General features: G+C 47.8%; 1 protein-coding gene across 1 annotated transcript in view; it reads right to left on the reverse strand.

Annotated features, from left to right (window-relative positions):
- The window catches only part of NOL7 (nucleolar protein 7), a 66,285-nt gene extending 46,150 nt beyond the window's left edge, over positions 1–20,135 (reverse strand). Inside the window, exons 1-2 of the mRNA XM_085877078.1 lie at positions 19,824–20,135; positions 18,633–18,693 (exon numbers count right to left, since the gene is read on the reverse strand). Of these exons, the coding sequence (XP_085733204.1) occupies positions 18,633–18,693; positions 19,824–20,050 (288 nt within the window). The 5' untranslated portion in view covers positions 20,051–20,135. The remainder of the gene's footprint in view (positions 1–18,632; positions 18,694–19,823) is intronic.
- Between the last annotated feature and the right edge of the window lie 569 nt (positions 20,136–20,704).

The following is a 20,704-nucleotide window of genomic DNA, read 5'->3' on the forward strand; positions in this document are numbered from 1 at the left end:
CGGAAGGATAACAGGCTGAGTCAACCCCCTGGTGTTAATTCAGCAGCCAACAGGGCTTGAACTCAGGATCCTGGGATCCCAAGCCGCCACCGTAACCACTAAGCCAACACCAGGCTTCATTTTTGAAATATCATGCGACATAATCGCTTTTTTACCCATCTCTCAATGGTGAAAAATCACTTATAAAGTTAAGAAATTCTCACAACCAGATCTTCACCAAAATTTAATCAATTATTCCCCATCACACACCCAACCTGTCCACCGAGTTTTGTCCGAATCCATTCATATCTTTTTGAGACAGCCTGCTCATAAAGAAACAGACAGACAAACAAGCAAACAGACGACTGAAAAAGGTAACCCCCATCCACCTTCTGTGACTGAGGTAATAAATATCCAACAAAAGGTGCGGTGCGATGGAGAGGATTGACGGGTCGTGCTGAACATACCGTTTGTGCTCATGGGCTTGATTCGGCTTGCTGTGTCTGTGTGGATCGAACTGAGTGACCTTTGAACTGTGATTTTTGTGAGTTTCGTGAGAGAATTGATTTACTTTTGTGAAAAGCATTTATTTGGTGTAAGCTGAATATGAGCACAAATTTAATGTATGAAGGAGAACAGAACACAAGGAAGGGGAGAGGCAGGGGGAGGAAGAGAATGAGTGGGTGGGGTGGGGGGAGGTTGGGAGCGAGTGGAGAAAGAGTGGTGTGCATGCGTGTGTGCGCACAAGATTATAACAGACTAGAGTAGTGGGTCCAGCAGGTCAGCCCATGCAGGGCTGCTGATTGATGACCAGAGCATCCAGATCCAGATCAAACAGATCAAGATGGAACGAGCTCGGCCAGGCGGGCATTGGTTCAGAGGTGAGGATCAGCTCGGGAGTTTGAATGTGGGATCAATGGGGAGAGGAGTCGAGGTGGTGGAGATTATGCAGAGGAGGAGGTTGGAAGTGTTGTGTGTGCAGGAGACAAAATGGAAAGAAGACAGGGTGAGGAGGTTTGAAGGATACAAGCTGTTGCACGTGGGTGGAGATGGAAGAGTAATGGCGTGGAAATAATAGTATCGATAGAGATCAGCAAGCAGGTAGTCAGAGTGGAAAGATGGGAGGGATGGATAGTTATCTCATCGGTGGTGATACGGAAGCAAATGGTTTGTGTTATGTTGGCATATGGGCCACAAACGGGAAGGACTGGGACAGACAAGCAGGAATTCAGGGATGCACTGGAGAGAATGATGGTAATGGTTGAGCTGGAGGTCATGCTGTGCACTGCGGGGGTACTTTAACGTACATGTGGGAGTGGCAGAACGGGGTGAAGAGGAATGTTTTGGTAAATTTGGTTGGAGAACGAGGAGTAGAGAGGGTAAAGAGCTTGTGGAAGGAGTGAAATAAATAGCTGGTTCATTCTTTTGAAAGCAGGAAAACCACAACATTACCCATAGGAATGGGCATCCTAGAACAGAACTGGATTTGCTGGTGGGAAGGAAGTGACAGTTGTGGAGGGTTAAGAATTGTAAGGCAGTGGTGAGAGCATGTTACCAGCCAGCACAAGCCTGTGGTGTTTGTGGTATGGATGAAGAAAAGGAGGGAGGTTAATAGCAGGGATCAGAAGATCATTAGGTGGGGAAGTGTCGGGGAAACGCTGTCATTGAGAACGAGGAGAGGTTGAGGGCTAGGTAAGAGCAACTTAACAAAGAAGCAGAACATTTGGAGGAGTGGAAGACAGCGAAACACTCAGCCCACTCATGTTTATAATGGTGATGGAGCTGGTAAGCAGGAAGGTGAGGTTGAGGGGTAGGATGGGAAGGATGCTGCATGCAAACGATCTGGCTGTTGTGGTGGAGAATGGGCAGGGGTTGCAGGAAGTACTGGGGGAGTGGAAGGAGGCATTTGGGAAGCATGGGCTGAAGATGAATGAGTATGGGGAAGACCGACGTGATGTGGGTCAGGCAGCAGAGAAAATAAATTAATATCAGGTTAGAGGGTAAGGAGATCAGAGAGGGAAATGGATTTGTGCATCTGGGAGGAACAGTGAACAGGGATAGCAAGTCCGAGGCAGAGGTGCAGATGAGGATTCAGGTGGGTGCGAATGGGTGGAGGGATTAATGGCAAAAAGAAAGATAAAGAAAATTGAAAGGGAAGGTTCTGATGTCACATGCAATGCTGGCCTACTTTTATGGTCTTGAGATGGTGGCACTGACAGAGACAACAAAGGCTGCAGGTTTGTGAGAACAACTGCGTCAGCAGGATTGCGTGAGTGAAGAGGGTGGATAGAAGGAGGATGGATGAACTGAGGGAGGAGATTGGTGTGCATACGAGTTTGATTGGGATATTGCTGAAATACCAGCTGCGATGGGCTGGACACTTGGTGTGGATAGGTTGAGGTAGCAAGGTTGGAGGAAAAGAGGTGGACCGTGGTTGAGATCGGAGGATTGCATGAGGAGACGTATACGCAAGGTGGGGGAGGTTGGAGAGTGGAGATAGTTGGTTGAAGACAGAGGGGGGTGGAGGAGTATCGTGGCAGGGCAGAAGCATGGTGACATGGGACTTCACCCCTTATAAAAGGAAGAAGAGAAGGAGGAGAAAAGGAAAATAATTCTTCACAACTAACAGTGGCTACCTACTGCCATGGGGAGGGGGTGGGGGGGGGGCATCTGTCACTGCCCAGCTCGGTGAGCTTTTCCCGGTGGTGGCTGCAGGATGCATTTGACATTGAAAAAGTGATGGCGTTATTGACCTAATGGTGGTTACATTTTGCCTGTGGGTCGGCAGCAGCACTGCCTGACCCCACATCCCAATACATACTTGTCGCAGCCTTTGGTGGTCTGAAAACGGCATTCAAGGCTAACGTGCATTCGCTTAAAGCCTTTCCCAGATTCTGAAGTATGTACACCCAAAGGCTGGTGCCTCGAGGTGCTACGGCTCAGCCGTGAAAGAATACTGTACAAATGCACAAACACACACACACACAGTTGACGAGAAGGGCACTCGGGAGAGTGCATACCTCCACCACGTAATGCCTGATCCACAACAACATCTTGGGCCCAAAACATTTTTGAAAAATCATGCGATACAGTGTCTCGTTTTTGGCCCCATCTCTCAATAGTGAGAAATCACTTTAAGCTGTCCCCAAATTTGAGATATCCTGCACACAAACAAACAAGTGTTGAAATATAACATCCTTACACCTTCGGTGGCAGAGGTAAATATATAAAAATAAAAACCAAGAAAAATTGAGCATGAACGTCACAAAAAATAAATTTTGCATTTGACAAAACAATCATGCAACGGGATATGAAGACTTTGTGATATTGTGCCAAAAGGAAATATGTATCGCATGACCATGAATTGGAAAAACATTGCAAGTCCTGATTGGGGTCGTGCGGTATTATTCACCCATTGGTGTTGATTCGAGGGGGAGTGAACTGACCATTTGGCACCTCAACATGAACAAATACTTCAACAGCAGCAAGCATTGTTTGGTTATCTTGTCGTCAATTAGTGGAGAATATTATAGCTTCCATATTTCAGGGAAAACGGCAGTTTGCTTAACCTTCGCACCATTTCTGTTATAGATAATTATCGATATGATTACAATCATACTTTATCTTGTTGGTTACTCAAATTTAGCTGAACTATATTACTGAAGGTTTGTGGGTGTTTAAGGCTTCTGAGGTAGTCTCTTACTGAAGGAGATGCAAGACTATTGCAGCACATGTCTGTGTGTGTGTGTGTATATATATATATATATATATATATATATACATATATATATATATATATATATATATATACATATATATATATATATATATATATATATATATATACATATATATATATATATATATATATATTGTTGCGGGCCGGGGGTTGGGTGAGAAGACCACCAGGGAGGAGGGGGGAAGCTATCTCGGGAACCCACCAGACTCCCCAGAATTGCAGGCCGTCGCACACGCATAATTCCGTGATGCGGCGGGTCGCGAATCGACCGTGAACGCAAACAACTCAACCACATGACTTAGGGTCCTCAGTCAAGTTAATCCGGTTACCTAAAAATTACCACGTGATCTAATTACCGGGGGACACAACCTCGGTCCACCTTGTCACTTTACCCGATTAGATGCAGCCGAGCGACACTGCCAATGACGTACCGGCTAAAAGGAACGGATCGTTGGGAATAAAGTCCCGGCTTGGTGAGGATCCGGACCATGCTGGATCAATGAAAGAACAGACAAACGAGCTGGCAACATTTCTACAAAAAGGATTTATTAACAGGTAGGCAAGGAAAGATATGTGGCACTGTGAATGTTGTTTGTTGTCTGTAGCAGGGATAGCAAGAAAAGTGAAAGGTGTGGCAATACACAAGCAACTTAAAAAAGCAGACACAGCAGAGTTATCCCGATAAAATTCTTGTACACTCTTAACTTAAATGAGGACAGGCACCAGGACACACACACCGATGAAGGGGAGTTAATGAAGAGAAAAAGGAGAGGAGATGAGGCCAATGGTCTCTCAATACCTTGCACGATTGCCCAATCGTGCCACCAATACGTTTTGGGGGGATGCTCCGTTGGGCGAAACCTCCCTGAGAGCTGGCGAGTCATCTCCTGCCTCGCGGAACTTCGTGCAGCTAGCGTCGGTCCAGAGAACGAGACATGACCGTCAGGCGTGAAGGGAGGGACTTGAGTGGAGTCAGAAGCCAATGGGTGGAGAGAGGCGGAGTCCGAAGCAAGTGGGCGGAGAAGGGCGGTGAGGTGTGAAGAAGGCGGAATAAGCAACAAATGGTTGAAGATGAATTCCAAGCCAGACAGAACGAGCCGGCAGGAAGGAAGACAGGAATGATGGGCAGGAACGACACTTGAACGACTCAGACTCCGCCTGCGACCTGTCCTTTTATCGATCCGGTAGTGCGGGGTGGGGGTGACGACCCAAAGTGGTATAATCACCTGAATTGGGCACTTTGGTTGGGCCCCGGCCAGCACATGGGCCGGCCGCCATGACCGGAAGCGGCTCCACTTCACTTCCAGCCAAATGATTCCAAGCTGCGGAATCATCTCGCTCCGAGCACCGTGACATGAATCACCTTGCACCGAAGCCCGAGCCGTGCCTCGGCGACCTGCGATTGGCGTTGGTCAATGTGCCTGCTCCCTGGTACGCCACGTGGCCCGAGTGATCAGGCCGCACAGCATGCCTCTACCTGGTAGCAACTGCATCGAGGCGGAGGTGCGGGAGGATGTCTGCCGTCCGTGGGAGACATTTGTTGCCGTCGTGGTGAGCAAAGACCGACAGTAAGATGTTATTTTAACCCCATGCGCAAAACAGACCAAAGGTGTGTTATTCATGCCCCGTTCTGTGCGATGATAAAGTATCACAGCTGTGCGCAAGTCCCGCCATTAAGCAGTGTACATGTGAACATTTGTAGACTCCTGGATTTTGCCAAGATCCTCGACTTCTGAGAAATAAAAGAAAGGAAAAGCACTTCCCACATTTCATCCATAAATGTATAACATGTCAAACTCAGAAGGATTGAAACAGAATACATTTTAAAACAACAAAAAGTGACTCGACAGAAAGATTTTTTTTGTTTATTATTTCCCCCTTTGTATATGTACAGAGTGGTTAAAGGGATTGATCGGTTTACTTATTAAGTACGAGCAAATGCCACCAGTCACTTCATTGAAAGGACCACGAAGAGTGGGGTGGGGGGGGAGATGGTGGGGGTGGGGGGAGAGAGTGAGGTGGGGAGAAGAAAAGCGAGGGGGTGGGAGAAAAAGAGACAGGGCGGGAGAGCGAGGCTGGGCGGGGAGGGGAGGGAGAGCGAGGCTGGTTGGGAGAGAGAGGCTGGGCGGGGAGGGGAGGGAGAGCGAGGCTGGGGGGGAGAGAGAGGCTGGGCGGGAGGGCGAGGCTGGGCGGGGAGGGCGAGGGCAGGAGAGAGAGGCTGGGTGGGGAGCAGCGGGGGAGAGAGGCTGGGCGGGGAGGGGCGGGGAGGGGCGGGAGAGCGAGCGAGGCGAGGGACGAGGCGGGAGGGAGGAGAGGAGGGGAGGCGAGGAGAGGCAGGGCGGGGAGGGAGGCGAGGCGGAGGGGAGGCGAGGCGGAGGCGAGGCGAGGGGGAGGGGAGGCGGAGGGGAGGCGAGGCGGAGGGGAGGCGAGACGAGGCGAGGCAAGGCGGAGGGAGGCGGGGATGCGAGGCGGGGAGGCGAGGCGAGACAGGAAAGAAAATGAGTACAGAAAAAGAAAAATCAGTCATAAAAACAATGCTGAATTTCAATTATATTCCAAATGAACACTTTTTTTAGCAGTCAGAACTGCTGTTCAGCTTTTGAAAATCGGTTCAGGTTAAGAGTTTGCACAGTGTTTTGTTAACCGTGTGCGGAAATTATGGAAATAAATGAAAAAAAAAAAAAACAGACGCACGGAGTTGAGGTGCGTAACGTATAGAGAGCGTCGCAGCTCTGAAAATGCCATGAAACACAAAAGAACACCTGGTCTCACATTAAAAAAAAAAATAATTATTCACAACGAGAAAATACCACCAGTCGCTTCGCTGACGGGAATACAAAAGCGGGTAGAGTGAAAATGTGGAGGGCTGGTACAGCGAGGCAGGGTGGGGTGGGGCTATTTGAAAACGAAAGTATTTGCAAAAGCGATGTACACAGCGATTCAAAGCTATGATGAACAGATCAGATCAGGTCAGGTCAGGTATGGTAGCATGCGCCAAAGCAGCGCGTCACTGCGTCCACTTTCCAAAGGTAATCCAGGGGCCTCCGTCTGGACATCCCGCAGACAAATGCCTGGGCCCATCCCCGTCTCCTTGAGATGCTGATCAACCTGCAGCATGTGGTTGGCCCATTGGCTTCCTCCACTCACGAGATTCCCTCGCTGAGAGAATCTGGTGAGCAGGATCAGCATCAGGAAAACGAGCCTCATGTCCATACAGCTGAAGCTGATGCTCATGGACTATGCAGGCAACAAATCTCATTCGAGTCTCTCTCAGCAACCGCTCGTTGGACACAATGTCCGACCAGCGATCGCGAAGGATTCTCCGAAGAGACCCGGTACCAAAGGAATTAAGTCTCCATCTCAGATCACTGGTCAGAGTCCAAGTCTCACATCTATAGAGCAAGACTGGAAGCACCAAGGACCTCAAGACTCGGACTTTCATCCGACCACACAGGAACCAGCAGCGCCACACCCCATGATCCAGTGAATCCATGACTCCCAAGGCCCAACCCAGACGTCTATTGACCTCTGACTCACAGCCAGCAGAGACATGAACATCACTGCCAAGGTAAGTGAATCTCCCTACTCCCTCAATATCCTCACCACAAAGAGGCACAGACAGGACAGCAGCATCCAAGATGTCATTGAAAGCCTGGATCTTAGTTTTGACCCAGAAACACATAATCCCAGTGGCTCAGACTCCTCATTCAGCACCTCGAGGGCCCCCAAAAGGATATCCAAAGTCTCCGCAAAGATGACTGCATCATCTGTAAAATCAAGGTCAGAGATCTTGACATTCCCAAACGATGCACCGCAGATTGATCTCTCCAACATCCTCCTGAGAATCCAGTTCAAACAAGTGCTGAAAAGTGTGGGGGCCAGTGCACACCCCTGACGAGCTCCAGTAACAATTGGAAATAAGTCAGAGATGGTACCACCACCTCTCACAGCACTCTCAGTACCAGAGTAGAGTTCAGACATCAGATCGATCAGTTTTGGTGGCACCCCACGAAGACCAAGAATCCTCCAGAGGGCATCCTGATTCACTGAATCAAACGCTGTGCAGAGATCAGCAGAGGCTGCAAGCAGCCCCTGCTGAAACTCTCGACTGCGTTCGGTGAGGACCTGAACAGCAAGGATATGGGCAATCGTTGACCTCTTTGGTGTAAAGCCTGACTGCTCTGGATGCTGGTGCTCAAGCAGATGGTGGCGAACCCTATCAAGGATTATCTGAGCAAATACCTTGCCCGGCACTGAGAGCAGTGTCGCCCCTCGGGAGTTGTTGCAGTCTTGGCGATCACCCTTCCCTTTCCAGAGAGGACAACAAGGCCCCTCTTCCAGTCAGTTGGGATGATGCCTGTGTTCCAGGCAGAGCACAAAACTGTATGCAACGACATGAGTGCAGCATTTCACTAGCCTTGAGAAGTTCAGCATGGATGCCACAGATCCCTGGAGCTTTACCCCATTTCAACCGGTTCACCGCAGCCTGTTTCCACAAACGAAGGTGGACCACAGTTGATTGGAGGGTCAGCAACAGAGATTGTAACACCCCTGACGTCCACCTCAACAGCTTGTGGATCAACCTGGTACAACCACTCAAAGTAACCGGCCCAGAGGTATTCACTTCGGACTCCTCTGTCAAGAGCCCACCACCCTCCGCTCGAACTGCAGTACACCGAGAGATGGGCTTGGAGGAACACAATGCACGAATTCCCCTGTAAGCAAGACAAGAATCACGTGACCACAGGTGTTGCTCTACCCCCTCACAGATTCCTTGCACATAGGCCTCCTTGTCCACCCTTCGCGCATGTACAGTTTTATGCCTTAGCTCCCTGAACAGCTCAGCTCTGCCATTCAGCATGGCCCTGCGACTCTGGTCAATGGTACCCAGTGTCCCTTGACACAAAATTCTTCTTCGCTCCACGGTGAGTTCCAAGACATCCACCGGCAACATCAAGGGCCATGGTCTTGACAGCACTGCACACCTCTTCAGGATCTCCCAAAGCACCCAGACTCCCCCCCCCCCCAAATCTCCACTCGGCCTCTTCGCAAACTCCTCAGCTCCCCTCTCATCCTTGAGCTTGCCAACATCCAGCCAAGGCTGGGATGGTACCATTCTCCTGGATTTAAGGGGCAACTTAAGAGTTCCCACAACAAGCCGGTGGTTAGTATTGAGGAAGTGAGCACTCCGGTAGGCCCTGCAGTTATGGATCATCCTCCAGCGACCATCAAGAGCACAGGGTCAATCTCCTTTGCCACACTGCCAGTGTTGGAATACCAAGTCCAGCAATGAGCTTGTGGGCACTGAAACCATGAACCAGCCAACCTCAGTCCATGACTTCTTGCAAAGTCAAGGAACTTCGTGCTGTTCTGGTTCACAGTTCCAGAACCATGGGGACCAGCACACGTCTCATAACCAGCCCTATCAGTTCCAGTCGATGCATTGAAATCCCCCAAGACTAGAAGAGTATCTCACCTGGGGCAATGATCAACCACAGACTCGAGCGTGGCATAGAATGCATCCTTCAAGGTGAGATCACTCGCCTCAGTCGGAGCATAAACAGAGACCAGGGAAATGACACCCAAGGAGTGACGAATCCTTCGTCTCATTATACGCTCGTTGACCGGTGTTACCTCAATTATCATTGGAGTCAACTCCTTGGGCATGGTAACCATCAGAGCGACCAGACCAATCGTTGGTGTAACCACCCGCCATGATCTTTCCGCAATCCGGTCTCCGAACCTCAGAGAGTGCTGCAATCCCGATGTCCAAATGCTTGAGCTCAGATGATAACAGAGACAGGTGATCATCCTCTCTGAGGGATAGGACATTCCAGGCACCCACCCGAAGGGACCACCTCAGGTCAACCTAAGGAGGCCGCCGTCTGGTGGACGACACCTCAGCACCACCCAAACACACTCTCCCGCAATCTGACCCGGGAATGTTACCCCGTGGTTTCCCTCCTATCAAAGATTGGGGGTCCCAAAGGCTTTGCCCCAATCCCGTCATCCGGCGATCTGTCCTGCGAAGGGAAGCTGCACAGGAGGTACTCCCACGGAGTGGGTTTTCAGATTTATTTTTATGCTTCGAGAATGTTTTGCAGAATGAAGGGTTTTTTCGGTGACCAGAGTGCAAATCCTGCCACCAACCTCCTAAAAAGAAGTAACCCAACTGCAGGACGACGTCCACAGACACAGTTGGGCACTAGATATGGATGGCCGTTGGCTCACAAGGAGCTCCTCCGCCCTTTGACAGGTTTTGTTTTTAATACTGCTGGGTGTCCATATCCAAACACCACCCTCACCAGGAAACCTGGTGAGAGAGACGGATAAGTCGCCAACAACCCAGCCAGGGAACAGGTTAGTACAGGTTTGCATGATACCTGCAGCAAGTCACAGGTCTGATCTGGCCTGACCTGACATTAACGGGCAAATGAAGAAATGTCTGTTCATCATTTGCGCCTGATGAATAGGCATTTGCTAATATGACTGAGGAAAGTGAAGGGAAAAAAAAAATAAAAATAATAAAAACTTAATCATCAGAATTCGGTCTGGTCTGTTCCAAATCAAGGCATGCTTGAGCAGCTCAAAAAACATGGTGGTTTCAGAGTGGTGATCAAGGATGCATCTGATAAAGGATATAATTAAATAAGGCCATTAATTATCTTCAAAAGGGGTGTTTTAATTAATAGTCCGGGAGCCAACCGATCAAAATTAAAAAAAAATTGCCCGGTCTGCTATAAAATTTTTGTGTTGATTTTCATAAAGAGACACCCTTTGAGTATATGAAAACCAATGTTGGCAATGGTGAAACTCTTGCGCAACAACACAGTCAACACTTTTGCGAGCCCCCTCTGATAACAAAATGTTGGCAAAAGCGAAGATGTAGGATGGGGGTAGGGGTAATTCATATTGTCCTAAAATCATAACCACTAAACCTATATACACAAATGACCCCTCATATTAAAGAGGAGTTCATTTCCTATATCACAATTGGTGTAGATTTAACCTACCTTCAATTGACAAGGTTATATGTCAAACAACAAAAGATTTATGTAACTCAGAAATGCTTGACTATCAATGGGGTCAGGAACAAGAACATACTTTTACATGCCATGGTTTTAAGGAAGATAAAATTAGAAATGGATTAACACAATATTGTGACATGAAACATCCTCTTCAGAGGAAGAGTCACTCTCTGAAACAACTCCACCACATGAACCTCTCTGACCAAGGCATATGCATGTCACTCAGCAAGGCACAGCAGCCTTTTTGCATGAACATCGTTTCAGACATTTGGATAATTTGCACATGCAAGACACCGTTTTGTCTATGTTTGGCTTGGCTGGCTTAGACATGAGAATTGGGACCAGTTTTCCATTGATAAGGGTTCTGCCAAATGTTGTGGCTGGGGGAAGTGCTCGGTCACTGAGATGTGCACGTCTATACAGAAGCAATTGATACAATGCTCTTAAAACAAGGAAGTAAAACGCATCTTCTGTTGCTGGCAGTGACCTAAGGTCTAATTTTGAAGAGACAAACATATGCTGCCTGAGGGTATCCAAACAGCTGAACCCTTTTTGGCCATGCAGAGCAGTCCAGTATACTCTGGCCTCATCAATGACACATTCTGTTGCTGCCATTTCACTATCTCTTCCAAAATCAACAAGGTGGGGAAGGTTTCCTATCAGTCCCAGAGAAACCTGTGCCGCTCTTCTTTTCACAGGAACACAGGCATCATCCCAACTGACTGGAAGAGGGGCCTTGTTGTCCCTCTCTGGAAAGGGAAGGGTGATCGCCAAGACTGCAAAAACTACCGAGGGGTGACGCTGCTCTCAGTGCCGGGCAAGGTCTTTGCTCGGATAATTCTTGATAGGGTTTGCCACCATCTGCTTGAGCACCAGCGTCCAGAGCAGTCAGGCTTTACACCAAAGAGGTCAACGATTGACCGTATCCTTGCACTTCGTGTCCTCACCGAACACAGACGAGAGTTTCGGCAGGGGCTGCTTGCAGCCTATGTTGATCTCTGTAAAGCGTTCGATTCAGTGAATCGGGATGTCCTCTGGAGGATTCTTGGTCTTCGTGGGGTGCCACCGAAACTGATCGATCTGATGTCTGAACTCTACTCTGGTACTGAGAGTGCTGTGAAGTGTGGTGGTACCATCTCTGACTTATTTCCAGTTGTTACTGGAGTTCGTCAGGGATGTGTACTTGCCCCCACACTTTTCAGCACTTGTATGGACTGGATTCTAGGGAGGATGTCGGAGAGATCAAGTTGCGGTGCATCGTTTGGCAATGTCAAGATCTCAGACCTTGATTTTGCAGATGATGCAGTCATCTTTGCGGAGACTTTAGACATCCTCTTGGGGGCCCTCGAGGTGCTGAATGAGGAGTCGGAGCCGTTGGGATTACGGATTTCTTGGGTCAAAACTAAGATCCAGGCTTTCGGTGACATCTTGGATGCTGCTGTCCTGTCTGTGTCTGTTTGTGGTGAGGATGTTGAGGTCGTGGAGAGATTCACTTACCTTGGCAGTGATATTCATGTCTCCGCAGGTTGTGAGCCGGAGGTCAATAGACGTCTGGGTCGGGCCTGGGGAGTCATGGATTCACTGGATCATGGGGTGTGGCGCTGCCGGTACCTGTGCGGGAGGACGAAAGTCTGAGTCTTCAGGTCCTTGGTACTTCCAGTCTTGCTCTATGGGTGCGAGACTTGGACTTTGACCAAGGATCTGAGACGGAGACTTAATTCCTTTGGTACCAGGTCTCTTCGGAGAATCCTTGGCTATCGCTGGTCGGATTTTGTGTCCAACGAGCGGTTGCTGAGAGAGACTCGGATGAGATTTGTTACCTGCATAGTCCGTGAGCGTCAGCTGCGGCTGTATGGACATGTGGCTCGTTTTCCTGACGCTGATCCTGCTCACCAGATTCTCTCAGCGAGGGAGTCTCATGAGTGGGAGGCCAGTGGGCCGACCACGTGCCTCATGGTTGCAGCAGGTTGACCATCATCTCAAGGAGATGGGGATGGGCCTGGCATCTGCCTGGGGGATGGCCAGACGGAGGCCCCTGGAGTACCGGCGGAAAGTGGACGCAGCGACGCGCTGTTCTGGCACATGCTCCCATACCTGACCTGACCTCTTCTTTTCCCCTTCTGAATGGGTAGCTCACTGTGTCACATCCACACAACACATATGTGCACAGAAGTGTAGCTGCGACATCAAGAGGATTTTCTGGTACTTCTTGCTCAACACTTCTACCAGCTCATGAATAGGTAGGTATTGATTCTGCCGTTGTATCCAGAGTTCTTGCAATGTGTTCAAGCAGCAGAAGTGATATATACACAGCATAATTATGTCTGTATCTGTTGCATGCACAACAGCTCGATGGTGATCAAGATATTCCACACAATACGCAAGATGAGCAATAATCCTTGTGTCTGCCTCTTCATGTTCTTCACAAGGTAAGTCCAGAACTGAACTTGATGCTGATGTGATGGAAAGAGTGTGACCTTTGTTTTCCATCATACCACCAAGAATGATGGTCACTCCATCCGGAATAGCTTCAGGACTCTCACAAAGGGAAGTGCCAATGAAGTTCTGAAGATTTCCTTTATTTCTTGGATTCTTCATGAATAAATTCCAGTCCGGAATTTCTAGACTCTTGGATGGTGAGAATTGTCTTGCCTGGTCTGTCTGGTTTCTCCTCTGCTGCTCATCACCCTTCAAAGTATGGCTATCATCAAAATCATACTGATCACCAATGATGTTGACACAGTTGCACATTTCAGGTTTCAACTGCAGGATACACCTGCTTGCGAAGATACAGCTGGGGAAGTTCACCAAATGTTTTCGCACCCATTTTTTGGTATTTATTTACAAATGCCATTGTGTCTACCAGATAAACTGTGTATAGGTCACTCTGTGGTAATGATGGCAGCTGTAAAACAACATCCTGCTCAGCTTCAGCAATTAGCACTGCCACGAAATCAGACTCGTTGCCTTTGCGCATTACAACCCCCTGTGCTAAGCATGGATCAACCTCAAACAGGGATGATGGATAGTCTGTCCACTCATGGGAAAATGCAATCTGTCTTGTGACTGGGTCGGCATCTCGATAGAAACACAGCACACGTGTAGTTGCAGTCTCATCTTGATAGATCCTGATTAAACTCTGTTTCCTTGATGGTTTTGATTTCTTCTGTGAGGAGAAAGTTACCAGCTTCAGTGGTTCAATCTTAATAGAGACCACCTCTTCTGCTTTCATAATGGCTTCCATGCCCTTAGCTTGAGCATGGACCAAGTCTTTTGAAGCAGCCTTCTCACTAGTTGCTCTATTGAGCAGATCCACTTGGTTGTTACACTGGAATGGGTTTATCATCTGCTGGCATATCACTTTCTTGATCTCCTCAACATGCATATGTTCTTCTGTTGCCTGCTTCTGTGTTTCTCCATGATGAGTAGATTCCTGTTGGCCTAGATTAGCCATAGACTTTATGTTCTCTGATACAGCTGTGAGAAATGGTGCTGTTTTCACATATTTATCTCGAGCAGCTGGTGCCTGAGATATGCGTTTGAACAGAGATGTCTTCCCTTCATTGTTGTATGTCTGCTCCAGGGCCATGTCACTCCAAACACCATTGAATTTTCCTTTGGAAGAGTGAACTGTGAAGTACCCAACCTGGATCCAGCAAACCTTAACCGAACTGTGTTCAATAGAGTAAGAGGATTTTGGGGGTAGGGGTAACTTTGGTTGACAAAAATGTTAATTTTCTCTTTAAAAATTGATAGAACTCAATCAAATTTGCTGTTTTAATTAGCCATGGATACCATGTTCATATCACATTAAGAGAAATTAGTATTCTAATGCAGCATCTGCCTATGATAAGAAAAGTTCTAAAGGCCATCTTCAAAAAACGTTATTTTTAAGGCATTTTTCACAAAATTATGTACTTTTACGAGGTTTACTTTCACAAAGGCAATTTTTTTTTGTCATTTTACAATGCACTGATTGAATTCTTACATTTAGTTCACATTTATTTTTCATGAATGTGATTTTTTAATTTTTTTAGAAATTTTATTGACAATTGCTGTTTTATCAAATTTTTCAAATCTTCCTCAAACAAAAACGGCCGCCAAAATTTTTCGCAAGAGCTTATGAATTGCCAACATTGGTTTTCATGAACTGCAAACATATATCTAAACATCCTGGGGGTGTAAAATTTTATAGCAGAGGCTGTAAGGTCCAACCCTAAAACAGCCTCGTACACAGGTTGGCTCCCGGACTATAACCCAAACATCCAATTTTCACTCTTGCATTCCCTTGAAGTTTTCTTGGCATGCATGTAAAGTTTCAGACTGCTGGGTTTTATGGTTTTGGTGTTATGGAGGAGACACACTGACACTTATTAGTGTCGATAGCTGATTGATTCACAATAGCAAAAGAAGAATTATTCACAATAATTATTCAGAATAGTCTTTGGCGATGACACTTGCAGATAAAGTGGAAATATCTTTATTAACACTCCAAATATGGCAAACAAGAAAAACGACGACAGCGTCCTTCACATTAAGCCGTGGCACCAAACCTCTCATAACTCACTCTCAGCTCCACACCTTTTTGTCCTGCCTCCGTGAGAGAAAAAAAACACCTGTTACGTTTGATGAGTGAATGGACGCTATCCAGTCTCTGGAGGGAAAGGACCACTGCAAGTCTTATAACGGAGCACCTACCTCAAATAAGCTTGAGCACAATGTGACGATCAACACCACTGATCACGAGAAGGACCGATTCACCATCAAACTCGCCTGCACCACAGACGGTGGCAAGCTTCCCGCGTTTGTTGTATTTAAGAGGAAGACAATGCCCAAAGACAAGTTTCCAGCTGGCGTCATTGCTCGTGCACAGCAGAAGGGGTGGATAGACGAGGGACTGGTCCAGGACTGGGCGCGCATGGTCTGCAGTAGTCAGCCGGATGGCGGTCTCTCCCGATGAGAGAGCATGCTTGGCCTGGATGCGTTCTTCACACGTCACAAGACCAACGACACCAAGGCGCTGCTCCGTCAGACCAACACCGATCTCATCATCATCGCAGGCAGGATGACATCGCTCCTGCAGCCCCTCGATGTGTCCATCAACAAGCCGTTCAAAGACGGTCTACGGCACCGCTGGTCTGACTGGATAATGAGTGGGGAGAAGACCTTCACCAAGAGCCGGAGGATGAGAAAGGTCGACTTTCTCGATCGTCAAGGAATGGGAGGAGATACTGTCGGACATCATCAAGCAAGCAATTCTGAAATGCTGCATCTCAAAGAACATGGACGGCATAGAGGACATCATTTGGAAGGAGGCTGCAAATGATGGTGACAGCGACGGGGACTTGCTCTACCCCGATTCGGACAAGGAGTTACGTGCTGTCTTCGACAAAGAAAGCATCGACGAGGATTTCCTCGGGTTTTGCTGAAAAGCTTCATCAAACACAAACTGCCTTTTTCAGGGCCAAAAATCTACAAGAAATATGTACGATACCGACATGAATTCCTTTTCTTCCTTTTCCATGGAAACAACAACAAAAAACCTCTTTTATAACATTACAAAAGAAGAAAAGGACGTCGCGCAGAGCACGATATTTGCAAAATCAACCCGCCTCTCCAAAGGTTGCCGTGGATACATCAAATTGTCCATTTCATCAAGATTAAAATTGACAATCTTACTCAAAGCGCAGATTAATCGAATGAAAATTGATGATTTTAGAAGTTTGACCTCAGGATGACCTTTGACCTCAAAACCAATAAGCTTCTCAGTTGCGACTACCTCTACAACTCGGTAAAGTTTCATGACTATAAGTTTTTAATTGTGACCTGTAGACGATAGACAGAGACAAACAGACAAACAAAATAACAAACAGGATAAAATCGAATGACCAATATTCTTGAAAATCTTCGATTTTGTAAGTAATAAGAAAGAAAAAAAGAAAAACTTCTTGGTATCCTCTCCTCACTCTTCAACTTCTTCAAAATGAGAATAAGACTGTCAGATGAAATTAAGCGGGCATGGGAGTAAGCATATTGATACCTCCGTCACTTTGTTCCGTACAACGTTAATGTAAACGTATTGTTGTGGGCGGGGAGTCGGTGGTGAGAACGACCACGAGGTGGGGGGAGGTTTGCGTTGTCTCCCACCAAACTCCGCGGAATTGGAGGCCGTCGCTCGGATAACTCCGCGAGCCGGCGGGTCGTTTAACACCAATACTTAACGCGGGTCGCCAATATTTCAACCAAGTTGCATTGGTTCCATTTGTCTATAACCAATTTACCTAATTAACTACGCGATTTCGACTACCGGGGAAACCACACCCTCGGCACGTCTTGCTCGAACCGGGACACTCTACCGACTGCGGTAGAGTTCCAACTACCGACTACCAACTCCGGTTCGGGTGCAGCAGAGCGGAAACTGCCAAAGCCATGCCAGCTGGAATGAACGGATTATCGGGTATAAAAACCCGGCTAAACTCAGATCCGAACCATGCTGAACTAATGCAAGAAGGGGCGGAAACGGACTGGGGGCATTTCTAACATGATTTATTTCCAGTAAATGAAGACACAAGGCAAGACTTAACGCGAATATGCAAGAAGTATTTACAATGATCCAAAAACACTTATTCAGTTCTACTTAAAGACGGGCCCACACGCAGACACACACACAAATGAAAAGAAACCCAGAGTCTTTATTGGACCCTCGCAGCTGTGGAGAGAGACAAGCTGGAGGCCAGAGTTCGGTGGTGTACCTGACTGTCGGAGGAAGGGCGTGCTCCACGATGCGGCACCTGACAATGGTCGCTGGTTTGGTCCCCAGTCGCACGTGTGGGACTCGAGGTTCGTGGTGGAGCTCGGGTGGTGAATGGCTGGGGTCCAGGGAGGGGGGGGTCGGGATCGTTCCTCCCTTCCTCGTCGAGGACCAGCAGAGACAAGTTCGCCGCCTTGACGCCCACCAAAAACTCTTCAAAGGAACTTTTAAAAGACTCTCGAAGACGCCAAAAAGACTCTCCAAGACCTCAAAAAGACCACCTGCCTCAGAGAGTGCTCGGGAATTTATGGACCTCCCCCAGTCGGGAGGGGCCTTGGTGAACACACCTCGCTGTCCACCTCTGATTGGACAGGTCCTGCGGCCCACCTTTCCGGGGTGGGGCCTTGGCTCCTGCCGGGAAACCCCAGCCACTCCTTCATGCGGGCCCACACTCAACGAGTAACAGTACCGACGCTGCAACGGCCCCTGCCGGGAAACCCCAGCCAGTCTTCCACGTGGGTTCATACTTGACGAGTCACAGCATCAATGTTGCACAGGCCGTCCTGCAAGAGTTACAACGTTTGTGGAAGCGGCAAGGAACAGCTGCAAGACCATGCCTTGGCAAGTCAGAGTGCTTGCAGACAGCGGGTGGGTAGTGGATAGTGATGGGGAATGGAATGGTTGCTGGTTGTTCGTTGGATGTAAAGATTTAATAACCGAACTAAAAAGAAATCACAACGCACGCCTTTGATTCTCCCACGAGACAAAAGGAAAGGGATCTGACAACACACAGACTTAACGACATAACTGATTTTTGGGACATCTGTATGTTGAATGCAAATGGTTTCCAGATCCGTAACAGTATTTAGATCGAGATCAGAAAATAAAATGATCAATATATTCATTTATTTTGAATGTGAAAAAGATGGGTGCAGTTAATACACCGGAAAAGTATATATATATATATTTATTATTATTATTTTTTTTGAGGGTGAAAAACATGGGTGCGGTTAATACCCCAGAAAAGTATATATATATATATATATACACATTTTTTTTTTTGAGGGTGAAAAACAGGGGTGCGGTTAATACACAGCCGTGGTTTATCCACTGGAAAATACGGGACTTAACTCACCTTTTGGGCAACAAAAAGGTCATTCCTCTTCTTCCGTTTCTCTCTCAAGAGACATTTATCTCTGTTCAACAAGAAAAAAAATTGAGACAGCCATTTTGTGTCTGAATCATATTCACCATCAGGACAGTCGACTATATGTATATCCAATATATAAAAGCTCAATTCATGTTTGTTTACATACACACTTAAACTCAACAACAACAAAAAAACGACTGAACTAAATCCAACCAAATTTTGCATGTTGCCCAAGGGTACCCCAAAAATGTTGCCGAGTCAACCTGCTGGTGTTAATTCAGAGGCCAAAGGGGCTTGAACTCAAGACCCAAGAATCCCAAACCACCACCCTCACCGCAAAGCCAACTCCAGGTTTTCACCTGTGGTTAACATCACAAACTCTACTGTGTTGTGTGTACAGCTATTCTGACATGAGATTTTTTTTTAATTATTTTATTTGTGTTCGGTCATTAAACATAACATGTCACTCTACTCATGCCACCTCCACCCCTCACCCAAACCTTATGTTATTTTTGCCTCCCCCTCACTCTCTCTGTCCTATCTGGCTGCCCCTCCTCACAAAATGCAGCACTCTCCTCCCACACCTCTGTCTGTCTGTCTGTCTGTCTGTCTGTCTGTCTGTCTGTCTGTCTGTCTGTCTGTCTGTCTCTTCTCACAGTGTATAGCAACATTTCGTGATGTGTTGCTCTCCCCACCTCCACACACCAACCCTCCACCTCCCACCTCCCACCACCCCTCCCCACCCCACCCCACCCCACCAACTCCCACCACTCCCCCACCTCCCCCTCCCCACCCCACCCCCACCTCCCACCACCCCCCCCACCCACCCCACCCCACCAACTCCCACCACTCCCCCTCCCCACCAACTCCCACCACTCCCCCACCTCCCCCTCCCCACCCCACCCCACCCCTCACCTCCCCTACCTCCCACCACTCACCTCCCCCACCCCATCCCATCTCCCCCACCCCACCCCATCCCATCTCCCCACCCCACCCCACCCCACCCCTCACCTCCCCCTACCTCCCACCACTCACCTCCCCACCCCATCCCATCTCCCCCACCCCACCCCATCCCATCTCCCCCACCCCACCCCATCCCATCCCATCCCATCCCATCTCCCCCTCCCACCCCTCCCAGGTTGCTTTCTGTCAACACAACTTCAGAAAACAAAGCACCTTTTTCTTGTCCGAGCGACTTCATCAACTTCCCTGAACACTTCAGCCTTGGCCTCTCCAAAATCCACCTCTTGGGGACCTTCGCTGTCGCTGTCATCTCCAGGTTCCAGGACTTCGGAGCAAGGTTCGGACACTCCTCGCTGTTCCAACGCCACAAAGGAATCACAATCTTGCCGATACTCTTGCGCATCGTTTGAGGAAACCACAACTCTCTCACGGACTTTCATGGTCAACCAAGTATTCCCCCCAAACACGAAACCCCACGTGTGCTTGCTTAATCATTCGTGTCGTTGACTTCCTCTTCAACTCATTTTCTTGTCAAATGTTTCTTTTTTTTTTAAATGGTGTTAATCATATTAAACAATGTTTATTAAAATATATATTCTCAGAATCCGCCGACTTACAAAACATTACGTTTAAACTAAGTCGGAAAGCATCCTCGCTGAAAGATAACGAAACTATATACCTCAACTGACTGTCCATCCTGAAGGTGTGTTCCAAAACCAACCAGCATGCTATCGCTTGCCAAGCCAGCTGTCCCACAGCAACGGTTTCGAATGTTGTGCTTAAGCCGCTTAATGGCGAGCGCTCTGCAAGAAACTTGGAAACTGAACATACCCCTACACTGCACGTATAGTTTCAGGTTAATGTTTGGCACCAGAGTTACAAGACGTACGAACGATAATTATCGTATTTCTCCGATTATTTCCTCTCTTTAACTATGTACGATCAAGAATTGCAAAGAACTCGATCTTCGGCTTCAATTTCCAGTTCACATTTCACAAAGTTTTTCTCACTCTGCCGGGGCAGCCTCACCCACAAAAACATCAACATTGGATATTGAAATGAGAACTGTGGAATATCCTCCTGCGTCCAGTGCA

This window comes from Eptatretus burgeri, chromosome 4 (assembly GCF_056783735.1).
Source record: "Eptatretus burgeri isolate ZD-2024b chromosome 4, Ebu_testis_v1, whole genome shotgun sequence".
NCBI lineage: Eukaryota > Metazoa > Chordata > Myxini > Myxiniformes > Myxinidae > Eptatretus > Eptatretus burgeri.